This window comes from Oratosquilla oratoria, chromosome 14 (genome assembly GCF_046742065.1).
Source record: "Oratosquilla oratoria isolate Oo_2021 chromosome 14, ASM4674206v1, whole genome shotgun sequence".
Lineage (NCBI taxonomy): Eukaryota > Metazoa > Arthropoda > Malacostraca > Stomatopoda > Squillidae > Oratosquilla > Oratosquilla oratoria.
The window spans coordinates 63,306,678-63,330,779 of NC_134790.1; the positions used below are offsets into that span (position 1 = coordinate 63,306,678).

The following is a 24,102-nucleotide window of genomic DNA, read 5'->3' on the forward strand; positions in this document are numbered from 1 at the left end:
ACTGCTTCTGACCCAGGGTAGTGGGTCAGAAGCAGTGTCGCAAGACACAGCACATCCACAGCAAGGCCGCTTCATTTAATCGGCGACCCCCCTTGCATATAAGGAGAGGACGGGGAGAAATCCCTTCGGGCTGCGTCAAAAGTTACTTACACATACTACTCCTCCTCATGCAATCACAACATCATCCATATACAACCATTCTCCACTCACCTCTGTCTTCCGTCCTCTCCCTTCCTTCCTCAACAGACATTCCTCTCTTCCCCAAAGCCCCCTTCACCCCATCCATCCACCTCATCCTAGGACGTCCCCTCATGTTCACTCCCTCCACATCTGCCTTCCATACCTCTTTTACTAGTCTTCACTCATTCTTTCCATGTGTCCAAACCATCCTAATATTCTTTCATCAACCCTATCTCCCAAATCCTTTTTCACCCCTGTTCTCCTCCTCACCTCCTCATTTCTCACTCTATCCAGCCTAGTAACCCCCACCATACTTCTCAGACATCTCATCTCAAACACATTCAAACTCCTTCTCTCTTCTTCTCTTATGTTCCACGTTTCTGCCCCATACAGTGCTGTTGGCACAATCACTCCTTCATACAGTCTCCTCTTAGCATCCATTCCCAAATGTCTATTCCTCATTACACTTTTTAATCCACCAAGGCATTTACTCGCTTCTCTCAATCTACATTCTACCTCCACCTTCACTCTTCCTGCTACACTTGCACCCAAGTATCTAAAACTATCCACTTCCTCCAGTCGCTCTCCCTTAATGTTCACTTCCAGTCTACTGCCACTTTCACCCCTTGTACATCTCATCACCTTACTTTTACCCACATTTATCTTTAGCTTTCTTCTATCACATACTCTCCCAAACTCTGCCACCAGCTTCCTCAATCCCTCCTCTGACCCTGCCACAAGCGCAGTGTCGTCCGCAAACAACAGCTGGCTCACCTCCCACTTTTCTCCATTTTCTTTAACCATCTCCAATCCCTGACCCACTACCCTAGCATTCACCTCTCGCACCACCCCATCCATGTATAAGTTGAACAGCCAGGGCGACATAACGCATCCTTGACGAAGTCCCACCTTTACTTCAAACCACTCACTCTCTCCATTTCTAATCCTGACACAAGCTCTACTACATACATACACTCTACTACTCTCATAAAAACTCTTGACAGCTCCCAAAAGCTTTCCTCCTATCCCATAAATCTGCATAACCTCCCACAGTGCCTTTCTGTCTACCCTAACATAAGCCTTTTCCAGATCCATAAAAGCCCAAAAAACATCCTTCCCCTTTCCTATAGCTTTCTCACATATCTGTCTTACCACAAAGATCTGATCTACACAACATCTACCTGCCCTAAATCCACACTGTTCCTCACCAATTACTCCCTCTGTTCCTCTCCTAATCCTCTCAATCAAGATCCTCCCATAAGCCTTCCCTACTACACTTAACAGGCTAATCCCTCTGAAACTACTACATTCACACTTGTCCCCTTTTCCCTTGTAAAGAGGAACTATACAGGCACTTCTCCAGTCCTCCGGTACTCTACCCTCTCTCCAGCAAACATTAAATAACCTCACCAACCAGTCCATCATCACTGAACCTCCCTTTTTCAGACATTCTGCATGGCATCCATCCAGACCAGGTGCCTTACCTGCTTTCATCATCTTTACAACTGCCTTCACCTCATCCTTCCTTATTTCTCCTCCATTCTCCTCACTCATCACTCTCATTTTCTTCGCATTTCCCACTGCAGCTATCTTTCCTTCCCTATCCTCCTTCACATTTAGCAACTCCCTAAAATATTCTGCCCATCTTCCCCTTACTGCCATCTCTTCCATTATCATCTCTCCATCTGTACCTTTTACCTTTTCTTCCCTACTTGATTCGCCTCCTCTTCCTCTCTTAATTTCTTTCCAAAACATCTTTTTATTACTTTCAAAATTTTCTGTCATACTCCTACCCTATTTCACATCTGCTCTCCTCTTTGCCTCCTTTACCTTTTGCTTTACTTCTCTTTTCTTTTCTTTGTACGTCTCATATGACTCCCCCGTCTTCTTTTGTAACCAATATATTTTTATATTGTCAAAGTTTGCTCTCCGGAAGTCTGGTACTTGGACATTATTCGTACTTTTCAATTCTTCCCAAATAATATTAAATCTTATTTCTTGATGATCGTTAAAGCCTAGACTATATCCCACTTTTACGTTACTCATTAGGTGCTCATTATTAGTTAAAACTAGGTCCAGAGTACTTTCTCCCCTCGTAGCATTGGTAATCACTTGTTTTAGGAAATTGTCCTGCATCACATCTAGGAATTTCTTTGTTTCCTGATCTCCTATTAAAGTTTCCCAGTCAATGTTTCTATAATTAAAATCTCCCATGATCACAATGTTTTTGTACTGGGATGCACACACACACACACACACACACACACACACACACAGTTGGTAGAACGATGAACTACTAGCATGGTGGTGCGCGTAGTGCTTGGTTTGAATCCTGCCCAGGGCCAAAATTAATTTCGGTACAGCTGCGCTTCAGGTCGTTACTCTGACTCTCGTGGGCGGGGAGTTGGGGGGGGGGTGTGTGTGAAAGGTCATAGCATTACCCATAGATCGGACCTACGAGCTCTGAGCTCTCTTCCAGGAGGGAAAGCTGTCGATCACGAGTCGAACACGTGATCCAAAAGACCAAGTGAATACACACACACACACTTACTTACTTCAACGAATGGATGGCTTAGAAGACGTTCTGAAGAGAATTGAAGTTTGTGGATCCCAACACAAAGAGAAGTGCCTATTGTATTTACAGGGTGGGGGGGAAATTGCTCGTGGAATAGTAGGAAAGTAGGGAAAGAGGAAAGGGGGAGGGATTACTGAGGGAAATGGAAGGAAATGAGGAAGGAGTAGACTTGGCCCAGGCAGACAGGCGAAAGGTAAACAAAAGGCCTCCCGATGATGACGAAATGTCTAATAAAAATGTAAAGATTAGAAGTATAGACAAGAGCAATACAGTAGAAAGTGATGAGAATATTTTCCAGGGATTTAAAGAGGGTGGGGGGGACACAAACCCCCCCCGACTGACAAGACTAGAAGAGAAGGTCGATAAGATGATCGAGGACTTGGAGCGTAGGTTCGGTAATGTTGACAGTATTATACGAAGAGTTGAAAAATTGGAAGAACTAGAGAGGGCGAACAAAAACTTAACTAAGGAAATTGAAGAATTAAAACAACAGTTAAAAGAAGTAAAAGATGAGAATAAAGTCTTAACCCCTTCCATACGGTGCCGCACACGTAGGCGTCATGGACTTAGATCTCGGTGGCAGCAGCCAATGCCAGCCATACGACATGTCATAATAATACTCGCATCATAAAATATAGTCACCGCTTATATCGATCGTTCTCTCTTCACCCGTGACTACAATAAATATAATCAAGACGCCGATATGGCAGCCTCGCGAATACACTCGCTCCCCATGACGCCTACGTGTGGGGCACCGTATGGAAGGGGTTAAAGGAGAATAATAAGGAGAACAAGGAGGGTTGGAAAAAAATTCATGAAAATAGTAAGGTTGCATTCACTGACATAATCAGACAACAAATGAATGAACAAACTGAAAACTCAGTTATTAAAGTGATGAGACAGAAGGAGAATATAGTAAGAGACTTAGCAGACAAAAAGAAATGTAAAATTATATTAGGAATGGAAGAGAAACATAACCCAGATAGAACCACAAGAATCAAAGAGGAAAATGAAAAAGTAAGAAATTTACTGGAATTAGTTCAGGAAGATGAACCAGAAATAATGAAACAAATCGAAGAGAAATTCAGGCTAGAGAAATATAGTACAGACAAGACCAGACCAATCAAGATTAAATTCAGGTCACAAACTACGGCTGAGAATATCTTATCCAAAACAGGGAAACTAGCAACAAGTGAACAATATAAAAAGGTATGGATAAAAAGGGAAATGAATAAAGAGGAAAGAGAGGAAGAAAAACAGAAAAGACTTGAAGCAAAGGAAAAAAACGAGATAAGAACGGAGTCAGAAAAAGAGAGATTCTATTGGAGAGTAGTGAATATGAAACTAAAGAAAGTCGACATACAAGAGAAAAACAAAAGGGAAACAGAGAACACAATGGAAGTGGCAGAAAACTAAGAGTGTCTTACACAAATATAGATGGATTAATAACAGGATTGAATGAACTGAATGATCATTTGAAAGAAAAAGAACCAGACATAATGGGAATTGTAGAAACAAAATTAAAAGGTCCACTACCACCCAACAGTGTAGGACATGATGCATATAATTATTGGATTAGAAACAGAGTGAAAAAGGAAGGGGGTGGAGTTATGTTCCTGACTAAGAAGGATATAAACGTGAAGGGTGTCACATATGGAAAGAATACAGTAGAAATGATAATGATGGAAGTAGAAGACAGAGATAAGAAGAACAGAAAGTTTGTGATAAATTATGTGCCCCCAAAAACAGCCTCATGGGAAGAGAGTGAACATAAAAGTATGTTAGAGGACACAAAGATAACATTAAACAAGATAATGGAAGAGGGAGGAAAAATAGTTATGATGGGCGACTTTAATTGCAAAGAAATCTGCCGGGAAGAAATGACAGTAAAGGGTGGAGACGGCTCATGGGGAAACGCTCTATTCGAGATGGTTACTGACCATACAATGACACAATGGATACAGGAGAACACTAGGTATAGAAATGAAGAAGAGCCATCGAAACTAGACCTAGTGATTACATCCGAACCTAGAATAGTGGACAAAATTGAATATAAAACACCAATAGGTAAAAGTGACCACATATTGATTGAACTGGAACTTAATGAAGAAAAATATATGAAAAGAAATGAACAATACAGAAAAGGAAGAATGATGTATGAAAAAACAAACTTTGATAAAATAAGAGAATTCTTTCAAAAGGAAAACTGGGAAGAAATATACAAAAAAGAAACAACAGTAGAAGAGAAATGGAATATTTTGACAAAAATTTACAAAAAAGGAGTGGAAAAGTATGTCCCAAGACAAAAACAAGAAAAAGAATATGTAAAATGCTGGTACAACAAAAGCTGTAGGGAGTTAAAAGACAAAAGAGACAAAGCCTGGACCAGATGGAAAAAAGACAGAAGACCTGAAAAATTGAAAATATATACCTGCTATAGAAATGAATATGTACAAATGTGCAGAGAAGAAAAGAGAAAATATGAAAAAGATATCATAGAAAAGTGTAAAGATCAACCGAAACTATTCTACAGATTTGTAAACAATAAACTGAAAAACAAACAAGACTTGGAGAAATTAAGACAGGAGAGAGTTGAATACACTGAGGAAATGGAAATGGCGGAAATTATGAACAAACATTTTAAATCAGTGTTTACAAGGGAGAACATACAACCTGAAGAGAACGAATGGAAAGAGAAAGTCCCCCCTATGGAAGAAATAGAAGTAACAAAGAATGAAATATTAACACACTTGAGTAATCTTGATGTCAGAAAATTGCATGGACCAGATGAAATAGCAAACTGGATACTAAAAGAATGCAGGAATGAACTGGCAGACAAAATACATAGCATACTAAATAGTTCCTTGAAAGAAGGAAAAGTTCCAGAAGATTGGAAAAAAGCAAATATAGTACCTATATACAAAGGAGGAAATAAAGAAGAACCTACCAACTATAGACCAGTCTCTCTAACAAGTACAATAGCAAAAATTTGTGAAAGAATTATCAAAAGTAGATGGGTAAAATATTTAGAAAAAAACAAAGTGTTAAATCCAAGGCAATTTGGATTCAGACAAGGACGATCATGCGTCACCAATTTAATATGTTTCTATTCAAGGCTAATAGATATAATACAGGAAAGAGATGGATGGGCGGACTGTGCATTTTTAGATCTAAAGAAAGCTTTTGACAAAGTACCACATAAGAAGTTGCTTAAGAAATTAGAAACTGAAGGAGGAATACAGGGCAAACTACTAAATTGGATGGAGGACTTTTTGCAAGAAAGAAAAATGAAAGTAGTGATAAGAAACCAACACTCAAAATGGGATGAAGTAATAAGCGGTGTGCTGCAGGGAACAGTTCTGGCCCCAATAATGTTTGCTATATATATTAATGATATGGATGAAGGAATAGAAAGCTATATGAGCTTCTTTGCAGATGATGCAAAACTACTGAAAAGAGTGAAAACTGAAGAAGATTGTGAATCACTACAGAGAGATCTAAATAAAGTACAAGAATGGAGTAGGAAATGGGAGATGGAGTTCAATACAAAAAAGTGTAGTATAATGGAATTTGGAAAAAGCAAAAACAGAATAACAGGAGCATATAAATTGGGAGAAGAAGGAATAAAAAAAGTAGAAAATGAGAAGGACCTGGGAGTCATTGTTATGAATAATATGTCACCTGAGAAACATATAAATAAGATTTTTGGAGAGACTTATAATCTAATAAGAACAATCAAAGTTGCATTTACATACCTGGATGAAGAAATGGTGAAGAAAATCCTAATCACCCTGATAAGACCAAGATTGGAATATGCAGCAACGATATGGTCACCAAGTACAAAAAAATGTATAAAAAAACTTGAAAGAATACAAAGAGCAATGACAAAATTGGCACCAACACTCTCAAAACTATCATATGAAGAGAGACTAGAAAAACTTGAACTACAGACACTAGAGCAAAGAAGAGAGAGAGGAGATTTGATAGCTATTTACAGAATCATGAAAGGCATAGAAATTACTGACAGAGAGAATCTTTTAAAATGGGATGAAAGAAATACTAGAGGACACGGAAAGAAAATAAAAAAAGACAGCTATAGAAGAGATTTGAAAAAGAACAGCTTTCCTCACAGAGTAATAGACAGTTGGAACAAGTTAGATGAGAAAGTGGTGTGTGCAAAAACAATACATGAATTTAAAAATAGTTTAGATAAAATGAGATATGAAGACGGGGCCCCACGAGCATAGCTCCCCTTCCCGTAAAATACAACTAGGTAAATACAACTAGGTAAATACACACACACACACACACACACACACACATGTATGTGTAAATAGGAAAAGTCAGAAATCAGAACAAGAGAAACAAAAGTTGTTCTGGAGAGATGTAGATCAGAAACTGAAGAAATGGTAACATAATAGAATATTGTATTTTGTCACTAATAACAATCACTTCCATCTTTCTTGATAGTTCTGCATGGAAGAGGTGGTATAGGAGAGATTTAAAGAGGGCTTGTAGAAGTTAATAGTTTGTGCATTCTTTTTAGAATGGAAATTGGTACATACATACATACATACATACTTAATATGCTTTTACTCAAGACTAATAGACATAGTGCAAGAAAGAAATGGATGGGCTGATTGTGCATTCCTAGACTTGCAAAAAGCCTTTGACAAAGTACCACACAGAAAACTACTAAAAAAAACTGGAACACATAGGAGGAATACAGGGAAACCTACTAAAATGGATAGAGGACTTTCTGACTGGTAGAAAGATGAGAGTAGTGCTCAGAGAAAAATATTCAGACTGGAAAGAGGTGATCAGTGGAGTACCGCAAGGATCTGTGCTGGCACCAATAATGTTTGCTATCTATATGAATGACATGGATGAAGACGTGAACTGCTACATGAGCTTCTTTGCCGATGACGCCAAACTGCTAAGGAAAATAGAAACTGATGAGGACTGTGAAGCACTGCAAGAAGACCTAAATAGGGTATGGAACTGGAGTCAGAAATGGGAAGTGGACTTTAATACGAAGAAGTGTAGCATAATGGAGTTTGGAAAAAGCAAAAACAGAATATCAGGAAAATATACAATTGGAACCAAAGAAGTAAAGAAAGTAGGATCCGAAAAAGATTTGGGAGTAATTATCACGAACGACTTGTCCTATGATATACAGATTAACAAAATTGTCGGGGAGACTTACAACTTGCTAAGATCAATAAAAGTGGCGTTTACATACTTGGACGAAGACATGATGAAAAAAATATTGGTTACATTGATAAGGCCTAGATTAGAGTATGCAGCGACATTGTGGTCCCCCAGTACCAAAAAGAATATAAAGAAAATAGAAAGAATCCAAAGAGCAGCTACAAAAATGGCACCTGCACTTGCAAACCTATCATACGAAGAGAGATTGGCTAAACTGGAGTTACCGACACTGGAGCAAAGAAGAGAGAGAGGTGACCTATTGACCATCTACAGAATCATGAAAGGCACAGAGGTACTCGATAGTGAGAACTTACTTAACTGGGACAAAAGAAACACAAGAGGACATGGAAAGAAAATAAAAAAACATAGCTATAGAAGAGAACTGAAGAAAAACAGTTTTCCTCATAGAGTTTTGGACACTTGGAACAAACTGGACAATGAAATAGTATGCGCAAAAACCATTCATGAGTTTAAAAACAAACTAGACACTGCAAGATACAAAGGCGGGACAACACGAGCATAGCTCCCCTTCCCGCAAAATACAACTAGGTAAATACAACTAGGTAAATACATACATACATACACCCCTTACACGGGGGGGTAGCCAGAAAGAAAAAGGCATAGAAATCACTCCCACCCATTTCATTTCCCATACATTCCACTCCCCTCCACCCTCCTTCCTCCCTCCTATCTTGGCACCTCCTGGATATTGGTATGTTATAAAAGGTTGCTGCATGATTCTTGCCTGTTTGGGTGTCGCCAACAGAATAGACCTGGCTACAAATTCAAAATGTTCTAGATGAAACCAACTCACAGAAGATATAGAACACCTCATACTACTATGCCATTAACAGTACTCGGACAACAACACAATATCTCTTCTCTAAGTAATTTATGATGTGGACTAGAGTCTGCTACTGGTTTTCTGAAGGCCACAGATCTTCTACAAGAGAGACAAGGGACAATGGATTGATTAATTGGAATCACTAGATCCCTAAAATACTGGCTACATGAAACTCATACGGTCAACACCCTAGATTGGAAGAAAAAAGAGAAAAGGTCAGAACAGGAAACAGTGTAAAGGTACTAAAATTAGTACATTCTAATGTAGATGAAAATATCACCCAGGTCAGAAATCATCAATAATTGGAAGACATATGAACTAGGTATGTGCCTAATTGGAACTAAGTTACTTAGCAATGTTAAGGTGGTGAAGTAAACGATGCTTCCTCAGCTCAATCTTTTTACCTTGCTACCTCACCATCTCTCTTCAATAGTTCTACATAATGTTTGTGTCTGATTGGGAAATGGTGAATGTAGACATTTGAGAAGAGTTAGAAAAGAAAAAAAGGGGAGGTGGAGTTATGGTAGCAGTGAAGAATAACATTGTTGTTGTTAATATGATACTTGGTGATGATAAGGATCAAATGTTCATCACACAGGACCACACCCATCATCCCTTGTTCTTTGAATTGGCAATAAGTGAAAATGAAGCAAAGGCTTTCAACTGTCATGTATTCATCCTTTTGCATTTATTCAATGGTTCTGAGTGTATGTATGTTGTAGTTATAGTCTGTTTAGTCCTTTTTGTCGTACAATAGGATAAACTGTGTTGGGTCATGTGTATTCTTCAATGGGTACTGTATGGTTTTGGATCCTAAATTGTTCTTTTATAATCAGCTCATATACCTTACTGACATATGTATTCCTGTTTTTATAGAATTGGCACAAGTCCTACATCTACAGTTACAACAGGGAGGTGTGACAAGTCTTTGGAGAGGGTGGGTGCCAACAATTTTGAGAGACGTTCCATTTTCCGGTAATGTTCAATTTTAAAAAATTATTTGTGATAAATACATATATGATGCTTTCATAGCTTTTGACTAAACTAAGTCATCAATGTTGTATATGTTCTTACTTCATACTGTATGTTGCAGCAATTTATTGGTTGTTTTATGAGAACCTGAAGAGGGGCTTCAATCAAGAGGAGCCTGTATTTGCCTTCAGTATGTGTGCAGGAGCAGTGTCTGGGGGTGTAAGTATGATAGTTTATTTGCCCAACTTTGACATTGTCTTTATAAAGGGATTCATGTCATATTTTGAGGTGCCTTACCAGCTCTCATAATTTTTAAAGCTCCCTGGTCCTCATGTTTTCTCAAATATCTTCCATTTTCCTCTCCCATCACTGTAATTTTGTTAGCGCCTCCCACTCCCACAGTTAATCCCTCCTTACCCTCAACATTCAACAGCTGTCTTAAGGGAGATACAGTTATTGTAGACCGGCCAGTGAGGTTGTTTAACCCCATGAATATGATGATGCCTACATAGGGTTATGAAACACGATGCAGCTGAGTGACTCTCTTATTCTGTGAACAGGCTTGATCACTTTTTCAGTGGTTACAAACATTCTAGGTGAAAGAGAGAGTGTAACAGCTGTAACTTTATATTTCATAATGTGTGTATTAAAAAGTGGATTGAAAAGGGGGATTAAAAAGTGTAATGAGAATAGACATTTGGGAATGGATGCAAAGAGGAGATTGTATGAAGGAGTGATTGTGCTGACAGCACTGTATGGGGCAGAAACATGGAGCATAAGGGAAGAAGAGAGGAGGAGTTTGAATGTGTTTGAGATGAGGTGCCTGAGAAGTATGATAGGGGTTACTAGGCTGGATAGAGTGAGAAATGAGGAGGTGAGGAGGAGAACAGGGGTGGAAAGGGAGTTGGGAGATAGGGTTGATGATGGTATGGACACATGGAAAGAATGAGTGAAGAAAGACTAGTAAAAGAGGTGTGGAAGGATTGAACATGAAGGGGTGACCAAGGATGAGATGGATGGATGGTCTAGTCTAGTCTATTTAATTCGGGAGTGAAGCTCCCATGGGCTTTTGATGTGAGCCCGTTTCTGGATGGATGGGGGTAAAAGGGGCATTGGGTAAAGAGGGGAATGTTTGTCAAGGAAGGATGGGAGAAAACTGAAGATAAGGGTGAATGGAGAATGGTGTATGGATGTTGTTATGCATGAAAGGGAGTGGGTGGGGGATGGGGGTGAGGGAGTATGTGTGAAAAATAATTTGATGCAGCCCGAAGGGATTTCTCCCTGTCTTCCCTTTTTCTCCATGAGGAGAAGAGGGGGGGGGGGCATCACCTATCTAATGAAGTGGCCTTGCTGTGGATGTGCTGTGTCTTGTGACTCTGCTTCTGACCCAGGGCAGTGGTCGAGATGCAGGGATGATCTGTCATCCAGGAGGACTGATGATTAGAGGGAGGGAGTGGGGTGAATGGGAGTGGAGTATGTGGGGATGAAGTGGGTGGGAGTGGATGTTGTGCCTTTGTTTTTTGGCTAATTCCCTTGTAAGGGGGAAAAAGCCTTTGGTATATGAGGAGAGCAGATGTGAAATGGGGTAAGAGTATGACAGAAAATTTTGAAAGTAATAAAAAAATGTTTTGAAAAGAAATTAAGAGAGGAAGAGGAGGCGAATCAAGTAGAGAAGTAAAGGTAAAAGGTGCAGATGGAGAGATGATAATGGAAGAGAAGGCAGTAAGGGCAAGATGTGCAGAATATTTTAGGGAGTTGCTAAATGTGAAGGAGGATAGGGAGGGAAAGATAGTTGAAGTGGGAAATGCTAAGAAAATGAGCGTGATGAGTGAGGAAAATGGAGGAGAAATAAGGAAGGATGAAGTGAATACAGTTGTTAAGATGATGAAAGCAGGTAAGGCACCTGGTCTGGATGGATGCCATGCAGAATGTCTAAAAAAAGGAGGTACAGTGATGATGGACTGGTTGGTGAGGTTATTTAATGTTTGTTTAAGACAGGGTAGAGTGCCGGAGGACTGGAGGAGTGCCTATATAGTTCCACTTTACAAGGGAAAAGGGGACAAGTGTGAGTGTAGTAGTTTCAGAGGGATTAGCTTGTTGAGTGTATTTGGGAAGGCTTATGGGAGGATTTTGATTGAGAGGATTAGGAGAGGAACAGAGGGAGTAATTGGTGAGGAACAGTGTGGATTTAGGACAGGTAGAGGTCGTGTAGATCAAATTTTTGTGGTAAGACTGATATGTGAGAAAGCTATAGGAAAGGGGAAGGATGTTTTTTGGGCTTTTATGGATCTGGAAAAGGCTTACGACAGGGTAGACAGGAAGGCACTGTGGGAGGTTTTGTGGATATACGGGATAGGAGGAAAGCTTCTAGGAGCTGTCAAGAGTTTTTACGAAAGTAGTAGAGCATGTGTCAGGATTAGAAATGGAGAGAGTGAGTGGTTTGAGGTAAAAGTGGGACTTTGTCAAGGATGCGTTATGTCGCCCTGGCTGTTCAATTTGTACATGGATGGGGTGGTGCGAGAGGTAAATGCAAGGGTAGTGGGTCAGGGATTGGAGATGGTTAAAGAAAATGGAGAAAAGTGGAAGGTGACCCAGCTGTTGTTTGCGGACGACATTGTGGTTGTGACAGGATCGGAGGAGGGATTGAGGAAGCTGGTGACAGAGTTTGGGAGAGTGTGTGAAAGAAGAAAGCTGAAGATAAATGTGGGTAAAAGTAAGGTGATGAGATGTACAAGGGGTGAAAGTGGCAGAAAACTGGAAGTGAGCATTAAGGGGGCCGTTGCGATGAATTTCCGAAAAAAATCCAAATATTCGAGAAAAAAAAATCCCTGTCATCTAGTGGCCTTTGGCAAGCCAGTCCTGAAATATTTCAGCAAAATACCAAAAAATAAAGGAGTTATGGCTATTTTTCTGACCCCCCACTTCCCAGTACACCTTCGCTGCACATATGTTCGATTAAGTTATTTCATCGCAATAAAAATGGCACAAATGCGATGTATTTTGTTATTCACTAATATAGACTAGCTGGAAACTTGTCCTACACGGGGATAGCACTTCGCACCCATGAGTAAACTGAGGGAATTATTGTGAGTAGGCGGAGAAAGCGAATTGTCGCTCCTTGGAGAACTTTTATTTACTTTTATTTGAAGCTATAATCATTTCAAGAATACCTAAACATTCGAAGAAGAAACGTGCGTTTCATGAAAGCTAAGAAACTGAATCAAATTATTGAGAAAGAGTGTACTTCTGCCTCGGTTATTACTGGAGATGACTCAGTGCTGCTGTGCGCGCCCGGGCTTGGTTACGCTGATTGCACATTATCGCACTCCTCTACCCCTCCATATCCTCTTATCTCAAATGACATCTCCGCAAATATTGAGCATGCGTGACGTACCATCACGTGCCTCTTCAAATGAAACACTCCGAGTGCTTTTCGTCACGAGCAACTGTCATTGATCATAACTTTGGAAGGACACATAATCTTCTTTCTCTTGGTTGGAATCAATCCCATCATTACAAAAGCACTTGAGGAACAAGACAAAGACACAGAACGGAAAGGGACACCAAAGACCAGAAAGAGGAAGAGAAAACTATCGTTCAGCTCCGATTTCCAGCCGGGAGCTTTCTAGTAAGCGAACCTGGCGACAATGAGGGAGGTGGTGCCTCCTGAAACCCTCGCCTTCTGAGCTGCTAATACCTCGTAAAAGGGGGGACCAGGTACCAGCTACACTTTATAATAACATGTGAATGACATAGAATGCATGAAGATTGTCGCAGAGAAAAAAAATCTAAATGAAATATATAAAAAATGCAGGGAAATGTATTTTGAACTTCAAAGCTCAATATCTCAAAACTACCCTTTTCTCTACATTTTTTCTATCTCCTCTGTAACTACTTGGCCGATTTTAATGGGGTTTGGATTTATTGAATGCTGAATAAATTTGCAAACTTTTTATCGTGGGTTTTCTAATTTTTTATGATAGAAGTCGACATATTGTATTAAAAAAAATAATAATAATCTTTCTCCTAAACTAAGAGGAAATTCCAAAAACTGTACGATAATTTTTTAGGTATTGCTATAGAGCATTTGTGGTATTTTTTCAGCATGCTCAGTCAATGGATAAATGAGGAGATAGAAAGTTTGTAATTGGTCAAAAAACGTTTTTTTATTAATAACTTCATTGTTTTTCAACCACATGATATGAAAATTGGTGGTGAACATCTCAGTATATGTATATATAACATATTAACCTCTTCACTCCGGGGCACATCGCACGTCTGGCAGCATTAGCTGCCCGACGTGCGATGTTGCGTCATAATAATCGCATTATAAAAAATAAAGTCAGTGCTCAATCATTCGTTCTCTTTCACCCGTGTATTTTAATATCCATAGAAAATATGATGAAGCCAGTTTAGAGAGAATGGAAGTTACGTAGGTACGATTACAATAAATATAATCAAGATGCCGACGTCGGCATCATCGAGTACCCACTTGCTCCTCATGCCGCCTACGTAGGCGTCACTGTATGGAAGTGGTTAAAAATTTGCGAAATTCCGATCATAATTGACGAAGTTCGTTTTCGAGCGTGAAGGCCCCCTTAAGGGAGAGCGACTGGAGGAAGTGGATAGTTTTAGATACTTGGGTGCAAATGTGGCAGGAAAAGGTGGAGTGGAGGTAGAATGTAGATTGAGAGAAGCGAGTAAATGCCTTGGTGGATTAAAAAGTGTAATGAGGAATAGACATTTGGGAATGGATGCTAAGAGGAGACTGTATGAAGGAGTGATTGTGCCAACAGCACTGTATGGGGCAGAAACATGGAACATAAGAGAGGAAGAGAGAAGGAGTTTGAATGTGTTTGAGATGAGGTGTCTGAGAAGTATGATGGGGGTTACTAGACAAGATAGTGTGAGAAATGAGGAGGTGAGGAGGAGAGGGGGGGTGGATTGAGAGTTGGGAGATGAAAGAGTATTAGGATGGTTTGGACACATGGAAAGAATGAGTGAAGAAAGACTAGTAAAAGAGGTATGGAAGGCAGATGTGGGGGGAGTGAACATGAGGGGACGTCCTAGGATGAGATGGATGGATGGGGTGAAGGGGGCTTTGGGGAAGAGGGGAATGTCTGTTGAGGAAGGACAGGAGAGGACAGAAGACGGGTGAATGGAGAATGGTTGTATATGGATGATGTTGTGATGCATGAGGTGGAATGGGTGGGGGGATGGGGGGTGAGGTAGTATGTGTGAACAAAATTTGACGCAGCCCGAAGGGATTTCTCCCCGTCTTCTCTTTTTATGCATGGGGGGGACGGAGAGGGGGGTCGCCAATTTAATGAAGCGGCCTTGCTATGGATGTGCTGTGTCTTGCGACACTGCCTCTGACCCAGGGCAATGGACAAGGTGCAAGGATGACCCGTCATCCAGGAGGTTCTAAGATAAGAGGGAGGGTGGAGGGGAGTGGAGTGTATTTAGGGATGGAATGGGTGGGAATGATTTTATGCCTTTTTCTTTTTGGCTACCTCCCTTGTAAGGGGGAAAAATCCTTGGTATATGTATGTAGTAGAACCTGCGTTAGGACTGGAAATGGAGAAAGTGAGTGGTTTGAGCTAAAGGTGGGGTTGCATCAGGGCTGTGTTATATCACCATAGCTGTTCAGTGAGTAACATGGATGGGATGGTATGGGAGGTAACTGCAAGAGTAATGGGCAAGGTTAAAGAAAATGGAGAAAAATGGAAAAAGGAGTGAAGGTGGAGGTAGAATGTAGATTGAGGGAAGCAAATAAATGCCTTGGGGGATTAAAAAGTGTAATGAGGAATAGACATTTGGGAATGGATGCTAAGAGGAGACTGTATGAAGGAGTGATTATGCCAACAGCACTGTATGGGGCAGAAACATGGAACATGAGAGAGGAAGGGAGAAGGAGTTTGATTGTCTTTGAGATGAGGTGCCTGAGAAGCATGATAGGGGTTGCTAGGCTGGATAGAGTGAAAAATAATGTGAGGAGGAGATTTGGGTTGGAAAGGGAGCTGGGAGATAGGGTTGATGAAAGAGTATTGAGATGGTTTGGACACAAGGAAAGAATGAGTGAAGAAAGACTAGGAAAAGAGACGTGGAAGGCAGAGATAGAAGGAGTGAACATGAGGGGCAACCTAGGATGAGATAGATGGATGGGGTAAAAGGGGCATTGGGAGAGAAGGGAATGTCTGTTGAGGAAAGACAGAAAATGACAGAAGATAGGGGTGAATGGAGAATGGTTGTGTATGGATGATGCTGTGTTGCATAGGAGTGGGTGGGGGATGGGGGGTGAGGGAGTATGTGTGCAAAATAAATTGCCGCAGCTCAAAGGGACTTCTCCCTGTCTTCTCCTTTTCTGTATGAGGGGATGGAGGGGGGAGGTCACTGATTTAATGAAGCCTTGCTGTGGATGTGCTGTGTCTTGCAACACTGCTTCTGACCCAGGGCAGTGGAGAAGATGCAGGGATGACCCATCATCCAGGAGGTGCCAAGATAAGAGGGTGGAGGGGAGTGGAGTATGTAGGGGATGGAATGGTTGGGAGTGGTTTTTATGCCTTTGTTGGCTACCTCCCATATAAAGGGAAAAAAGCCTTTAGTATATATATATATATTTGTATATGTGTGTTATTACTCAGAGTAAAAGAGTGAGTAATATAGCAGTCACTTTATATTTTATAATGCAATTAGTGTGATGCAAATTACATATGGCAGCTGATGCTGCATGTGAAAATTTGAGTCGTACTTAAGTGGATAAATAACCTTACCAGCCAGTCCACCATCACCTTACCTCCCTTTTTTTTAGGCACTGCATGACACCCATCAAATACAGGTTCCTTACTTGCTCTCATCATTTTAACCACTTCAGTACGGGACTTAAATCTCGCGGGCAGGAGCCAATGCCAGCCGTATGACGTAATGTAATAATATTCGCATCATAAAATATAGTCGCCGCTTATATCGATCGTTCTCTCTTTCACCCGTGAATTTTGAAAACCACAGAGAATGGGATTCAGGGCGCATTTGGGAGAATGTAAAAACACAGGGGCGACTACAATAAATATAATCAAGACGCCGATATGGCAGCGTCGCGAATCCACTTGCTCCTCATGACGCCTACGTGTGCGGCACCGTATGGAAGGGGTTAATAACTGCTTTCACCTTATCTTTTTATATTTCATTGCCATTTTCTTCATTTATCACTGTCATTTTCTTAGTGCTTCTACCTTTCCCTTCCTATTCTCTTTCACATTTAGCATACATATTACCAGAGGCTTTTCCCCCTTACAAGGGAGGTAGCCAAAAAACAAAAGCATAAAATCCACTCCCACCCATTCCATCCCCACATACTCCACTCCCATCCATCCCCTCCTTCCTTCTTATCTTGGCTTCTCCTGGATGACGGTTCATCCCTCCATCTCACCTACTGCCCTGTGTCAGAAGCAGTGTCACAAGAAAGCTCATCCAAAGCAAGGCTACTTTATTAAATCGGTGACCCCCCATCCCCTAGTGAAGAAATGGAGATGGGGAGAATTCCCTTTGGGCTGCATCAAATAATTTTTTACACATACTCCCTCACCCCCATCCCCCACCCACTTCCCCTCATGCATCACAGCATCATCCATACACAACCATTCTCCATTCACCCCTATATTCTGTCTTCTCCCATCCTTCCTCAACAGACATTCCCCTCTTTCCCAATGCCTCACATTCATATCCTCTACCTCTGCCTTCCACACCTCTTTTACTAATCTTTCTTCACTCATTCTTTCCATGTGTCCAAACCATCTGAATACTTTTTCATCAATCCTATCTCTTAACTCCCTTTCCACCCTGTTCTCTTCCTCACCTCCTTGATTCTCACTCAATCCAGCCTAGTAACCCCTGTCATACTTCACAGGCACCTCATCTCAGTCACATTCAAACTCCTCTCTTCCTCTCTTATGTTCCATGTTTTTGCCCCATACAGTGCTGTCAGCACAATCAACCCTTCATACAATCTCCTCTTAACATCCATTTCCAAATGTCTATTTCTCATTACACTTTTTAATCTCCCAAGGCTTCTTGCTTCTTGCTTCTTGCTTCTCTCAGTCATAAGCCCTCTCAACTATACTTAACAAACTGATCCCTCTGAAGCTACAACATTCACACTTGTCCCCTTTTCCCTTGTGAAGTGGAACTATACAGGCACCCTACCCTTTTTTAAACAAACATTAGATAACCTCACCAGCTAGCTCACCACTACTGTACCTCCTCCTCCTCTCTCTCTCTCTCTCTCTTTCTCTCTCTCTCTCTCTCTCTCTCTCTCTCTCTCTCTCTCTCTCTCTCTCTTTTAGTGCTTCCCACTGTAACTACTTTTCCCTCTCCATCCTCCTTCACATTGCTCCTTCACATTTAGCAACTCCCTAAGATACTCTGCCCACCTTTCTCTCACTGCCTTCTCTTCCATTATTATCTCTCCATCTGCACCTTTTACCTTTTCTCTAATTGATTTGCCTCCTCGTCCTCTCATAATTTCTTTCCAAAACATCTTTTAATTATTTTCAAATTTTTCTGTCATACTCTTACCCCAATTCACATCTGCTCTCCTCTTTGCCTCTTTTATCTTATGCTTTACTTCTCTTTTCTTTGTACGTCCCTAAAATAATCTGCCCATCTTCATCTTACTGCTGTCTCTTCCTTTGTCATTTCTCCATCTGCACCTGTTACTTTTTCTTTTCAACTTGATTCACCTCCCCGTTCTTAATTTCCATCCAAAACATCTTTTAATTATTTTAAAAAATTTATGTCATACTCTTCCCCATTTCACATCTGCTCTCCTTTTTGCCTCCTTTATCTTATGCTTTACTTCTCTTTGTATATCTCATATGATTCTCTAGTCCCATTTTGCAACCAATCTGTGAATACTTGTTTCTTCTCTTCTACAACCTCCTTTGCTTCATCATCCTACCTCTCATTACCCTTTCTTCTATTCCTTTCCGTCCTCCTTGTTCCACACACCATCTTTGCACACCTTGTTACTTCCTCCTTGAAACATCCCCATTCCTCCACTCATATTTCTACTCTATCCTTCACTCTCTCTCACTTTTCTCTCAGCTTCTTGTACTCCTCCTTTTCTTTCTCATTGAAGCAGTTTACTCAAAGCACCTTTCCACCTGTCCTTTTCCTTTTTCTTCATCTATCCTCTAATCTCGTCTTACCTTCCATCAAAATATTATCTGATATTTCCTCCACTCTCTCCCCTAAGAACATGTACATCCAAAACTCTCATACTCTTCTCCTGGATACCACTATTTAGTCTATTAAAGCTGTATCTACCACCCTTCCATCCACCACCATCTACCATGTACACTCATGCTCTACTTTTTTTTTTTTTTCCTTCCTCCCTAAACACTGTGTTAGCTATCATCAACTCTTGACACATCTGCACCATCAACTCTCCACTATGATTTTTTCCTGGAACTCCATACTTCCCAACTATTCCTATTGGTCTATCTATCCTAGCATTGAGATCTCCCAATTCCACTACATTGACATTTCTCCCTAAATCTACTATGCACTCATTTAAATCTATCCAAAATCCAACCTTTCCTCTACACTCTTCTCACCACTCACAAAACCCCACAGCTCCCTTCCCAGTATCACCTTCATCCACATTAACCCCTTCGATATGATGATGCCTACGTAGGCGTCATGAGGAGCAAGTGGGTATGCGAGGATGCCGAAGATGGCGTCTTGATTATATTCATTGTACTTGTACCTGCATGACCCCCATACTCTGTAAACTGGCTTCATCATATTTTCTATGGTTATCAAAATTCACGGGTGAAAGAGAGAACGAGCAATACAGCGGTGACTATTTTTTATAATGCGAGTATTATGACGCAACATCGCACCTCTGGCAGCTAATGCTGCCCGCGGGATTTTGGCCCGGAGTGAAGGGAGCCTTGAAGAAACCTCCTTCAACTCCATCACATGCTTATATCTCTTCACTTACTAATATCATCCCTTTCTCTTCCTTGTCCTTTCTTCACTGCTGACAGCCTTTTACTTTCATCTGTACCACACCCATGCACATGTATGTTCATGTATAATTGGTATATTCATTTTTTGTGTAGATTTATAAACAAATTTGCCGTATAACTGATGTGGATATTCATGTCTTTATTGTGCTTTTGTTTCAGTTGGCAGCCTCATTAACACTACCCTTTGATGTTGTGAAGACACATATGCAGATCGAAATTGGTGAGCGAGAATTGTTTGCAGGTCAGGGCTGCTTGTTATTTTAAGGGTTTGACTTCATATATCTATTAGTTTATATGAGAAAAGAGAGCTTTTATGTGTGTGTGTGTGTGTGTGTGTGTGTATATTACAGTAAGAACACGTACCTAGGGATTACGCGTAATCCCTGAATGTTTCAGTGAATACGCGTAATCCCCGTTTCACTAACCTAACCTAACCTAACCTAACCTTAGGTTAGGTTAGGTTAGTGAAACGGGGATTACGCGTATTCCCTAGGTACGTGTTCTTACTGTAACATACACACACACACACACACACACACAGGTTAGGTTAGGTTAGGTTAATGAAACGGGGATTACGCGTATTCACTGAAACATTCAGGGATTACGCGTAATCCCTAGGTACGTGTTCTTACTGTAACATGTATATATATATATATATGTATATATATATATATATACATATATATGTATATATATATACATATATATATTTATATATATATACATACATACATATATATGTACATCATCCAGGGGGTGCCAAGAAAAGAGGAGGGATGGTGAATGGGAATGGAGTGGGTGGGGATGAAATGGGTAGGAGTGAATTTATGCCATTTGACTTCTCTTGTAAGGGGGAAAAAGTCTTTGGAAAATGTGTGTGTGTGTATGCATTTACCTAGTTGTATTTTGTGGGAGGAGAGCTATGCTCATAGTGACCCACAGTTGTATCTTTCCACATCCAGTTTTTTCTTAAAATCATATATAGTTTTATCACTCACTGTTCCTCTTTCAGTTTGTTCCATGTATATATTACTCTGTGGATTTATACATACATACATACATATACCAAGGCTTTTTTCCCCCTTCCAAGGGAGGTAGCCAAAAAGGGAAAGGCACAAAAACACTCCCACCCATTTCATCCCTAAATACACTCCACACCCCTCCCACCCTTCCTCTCATCTGAGCACCTCCTGGATGACGGGTCATCCCTGCACCCTGCCCACCGCCCTGGGTCAGAAGCAGTGTCGCAAGACACAGCACATCCACAGCAAGGCCGCTTCATTTAATCGGCAACCCCCCCTCTCCGTCCCCCTTTGCATATAAGGCGAGGACGGGGAGAAATCCCTTCGGGCTGCGTCAAAATTTACTCACACATACTACCCCACCCCCCACCCCCTGTGGATTTAAATATATATATATATATATATATATTTATATATATATATATATATATATATATATATATATATATATATATCTTTAATAACTATCCTTTTTTAGTTTCTTTTCATGTCCCCTTGTTTTTCTTCAATCCCACTTTAATAAGTCTTCTCTGTCAAGGACTTCCATGCCTTTCATGATTCTGTAAAGCAGTGGTTCTCAAACTGGGGTCCCCGGACCCCTGGGGGTCCCTGGACCCCTGGGGGTCCCTGAGAAGGTCCTAGGGGGTCCGCGACACAATAAAAAAAAATCCAGAAAAAACTATATAATTATAAAAATATTCAAAACTGATTCTGTCATTATAGTGTCGGTGATATCGATATTTTGTTGTGCAATCAGCCAGCACTTCTCTATTACATTTTTATATATCATAATATTTCATTTGTTTCTTTCTAATTAATATTTATATTCATTCATGCTTTATTCTATGTTTACAGAAAGTGTGAACTGTATATGAAAATGTTTTTAAACCGAAAATCGACTAAATTTTGAAAATATTTTAATTGCTTATTTTTGTTCTTTCTTTGTGTAGGAATATGCAAATAGTATATTTACTGCATTATAATCATGTAATGGGTATCTTGGTACGGTAATAATAACTTTTGATTGGCTGGGGGTCCCGGATGGGACTTAAATATCTGGGGGGGTCCTTGGCATGGTAAAGTTTGAGAACCACTGCTGTAAAGGGCCAATAGATTGCCTCTTTCTCTTCTTTGTTCCAGGCTTGGTAGTTCCAGTTTAGACAATTTTTGCTCATATGTCAATTTTGAAAGTGTTGGGGCCATGTTTGTTGTTGCTCTATGGATTCTTTCTAATTTCCTTATATTCTTTTTTGTACTGGGTGACCATAGTGTTGCAGCATATTCTAATCTTGATCTTATCAGTGTGACTAGTGTTTTTTTTTTACCATTACCTCATCCAAGTAATTAAAAGCCATCTTTATTGATCTTAGTAAATTATAGTTTTCTCCGACTATTTTGTTTATCAGTTTGTCTGGGGACATGTCTTTAGTGATGATTACTCCTAGGTCCTATTTGGAACCAACTTTCTTTACTTCCTTTGCACCAATTTTATATTGTCCTGATATATATATTTTTTTTTACTTTTTCCAAATTCCATTATACAGGAGTCCTTCAAATAACGCGGGGGTTAGGTTCCTGAAATTACCGTGTACTTCTACGGTTCTAACTGCCTCCTAAAAACCGTAGGAGGCAGTTAGAACCGTAGAAGTACGATTTGATATCTTCCTTGGCCGACCAGAGCGATGCTTTTGAGTAGGAATGATGTCACTTCCTTCGTCTCGAAATTTCTTGGTCCACTTTTGCACTTGACGCACTCCAATTCCCACACGAGTAGCAATATCTTTACACTTATAACCCTCCTTATAGAGGGTTATGATTGTAACAACTGTCTCTTTCCAGCTCTTTACCACTTCCCATTACGGAGATATCAAGGCACAAAAACAGAGACCACCGCAAAAAAAAGACTACTCTCCGTGAGAGATGTTTAGAAACTGACTCCATGTGACATCGAGTGTGCCTAAACAGAGTTGCCAAATAGTGTGTATTGTCTCGGCTAAATACGGGTACAAACGCTAGCATTGAAAAATAGCGAAAAGTTTGGGTGGAAAGTTGTATTTTTCGCATGTTTTGAGTTTAGGGGAAAGTTGGGGCGCCTATAATTTTGCGCCCAAACTTTTCGCGGCTACTGTATGTGTGTGTGCACGCATGCATGCATGTATGTGTCTGTTCACATGTACAAGTAAGCATGTACGTGCGTGTGTCTGTGTTCGTATTTGTGTGTACACGCACGCGCATTCACAACATACACTGGTTGCCTAACACGTGTCTATGTGTGCGTGTCTACATGTGTGTAAGTGTGTATATGTCTGTTTTTGATCTTCCAAACCACCACCTCCAGTAACAACAAGAACCTCATAAGAGAAATTAAGACACGACAAGCGCAGTCATTATCAGACTTATTAGTTGTGTTCCAAACGAAAGAAACATTACACTTCTCAAGGTTAGGGCGGTAAAATTTCACGATAGCACGGCGCAGGTGGTGGAAGCGACAAAATAAACCTTGTTGGCTACCCCCCTACCACCCCCTACTCCCCCTCTCCTCCCCTCCCTCCCTCCTGCATCAGTACCTGGAGGTTGACACGTGACCGCAGGCAGCCACCCGCAGCTATCTCCTCGCCCCACACCCTTGTTTGAGCAGTTCCCAGTGTACATAATGACCGTGTTATATGAGGATCGACTGTATATGGTAAAATAGAAAGCAGTCACCACAAATGTTTGCGATGTTGCCGTGTGTGTGCATATGCGTGCCCAACTCTGCGCGAATTTTAAAACGGTTCTCTACATTTGAGATGGTTTTGAAATAAAATCCGTGTATGATTGAATCTGTGTTATTCGAATCCGCGTTATTTGAGGGACTCCTGTACTACATTTCTTAATGTTGAAGTTCACTTCTCACTTTTGACTCCATTCCCAGACCTTGTCCAGATCTCTCTGTAGTGATTCACAATCTTTTTCCGCACTTACTTTCTTAAAGAAGTTTTGCATTGTTTGCAAAGAAGTTCATGTAACATTCTACACCTTCATCCATGTCATTTACACATACAGACGCTCCTCAACTTACGTTTTAGTTACGTTCCGAACGGCCAAACGTAAGTTGTTACTGTATTATACATCCGTAAATTCTATTACCGTATCTTATAAAACACCTCTAAATCATTAATTATACACATAACATTGTAAAATAATAACATCAATTTCAAATAAATTAAATTCAAGCAACATAAATTGAGATGGTGGAGGAGGAGGGGAGGGGGAGGAGGAGGATGA

At 40.5% G+C, this 24,102-nt stretch overlaps 1 protein-coding gene across 2 annotated transcripts in view; it reads left to right on the forward strand.

The window, feature by feature from the left end:
• LOC143032897 (mitochondrial glutathione transporter SLC25A40-like) overlaps positions 1 to 24,102 on the forward strand; it is a 44,673-nt gene that overhangs the window by 15,993 nt on the left and 4,578 nt on the right. The window contains exons 4-6 of one of the 2 annotated variants that reach the window (XM_076198126.1): positions 9,687 to 9,785; positions 9,904 to 10,001; positions 19,973 to 20,054. In XM_076198126.1, coding sequence (XP_076054241.1) covers positions 9,687 to 9,785; positions 9,904 to 10,001; positions 19,973 to 20,054 — 279 coding nt within the window. The remainder of the gene's footprint in view (positions 1 to 9,686; positions 9,786 to 9,903; positions 10,002 to 19,972; positions 20,055 to 24,102) is intronic. The other variant, XM_076198127.1, reaches the window with a different exon arrangement.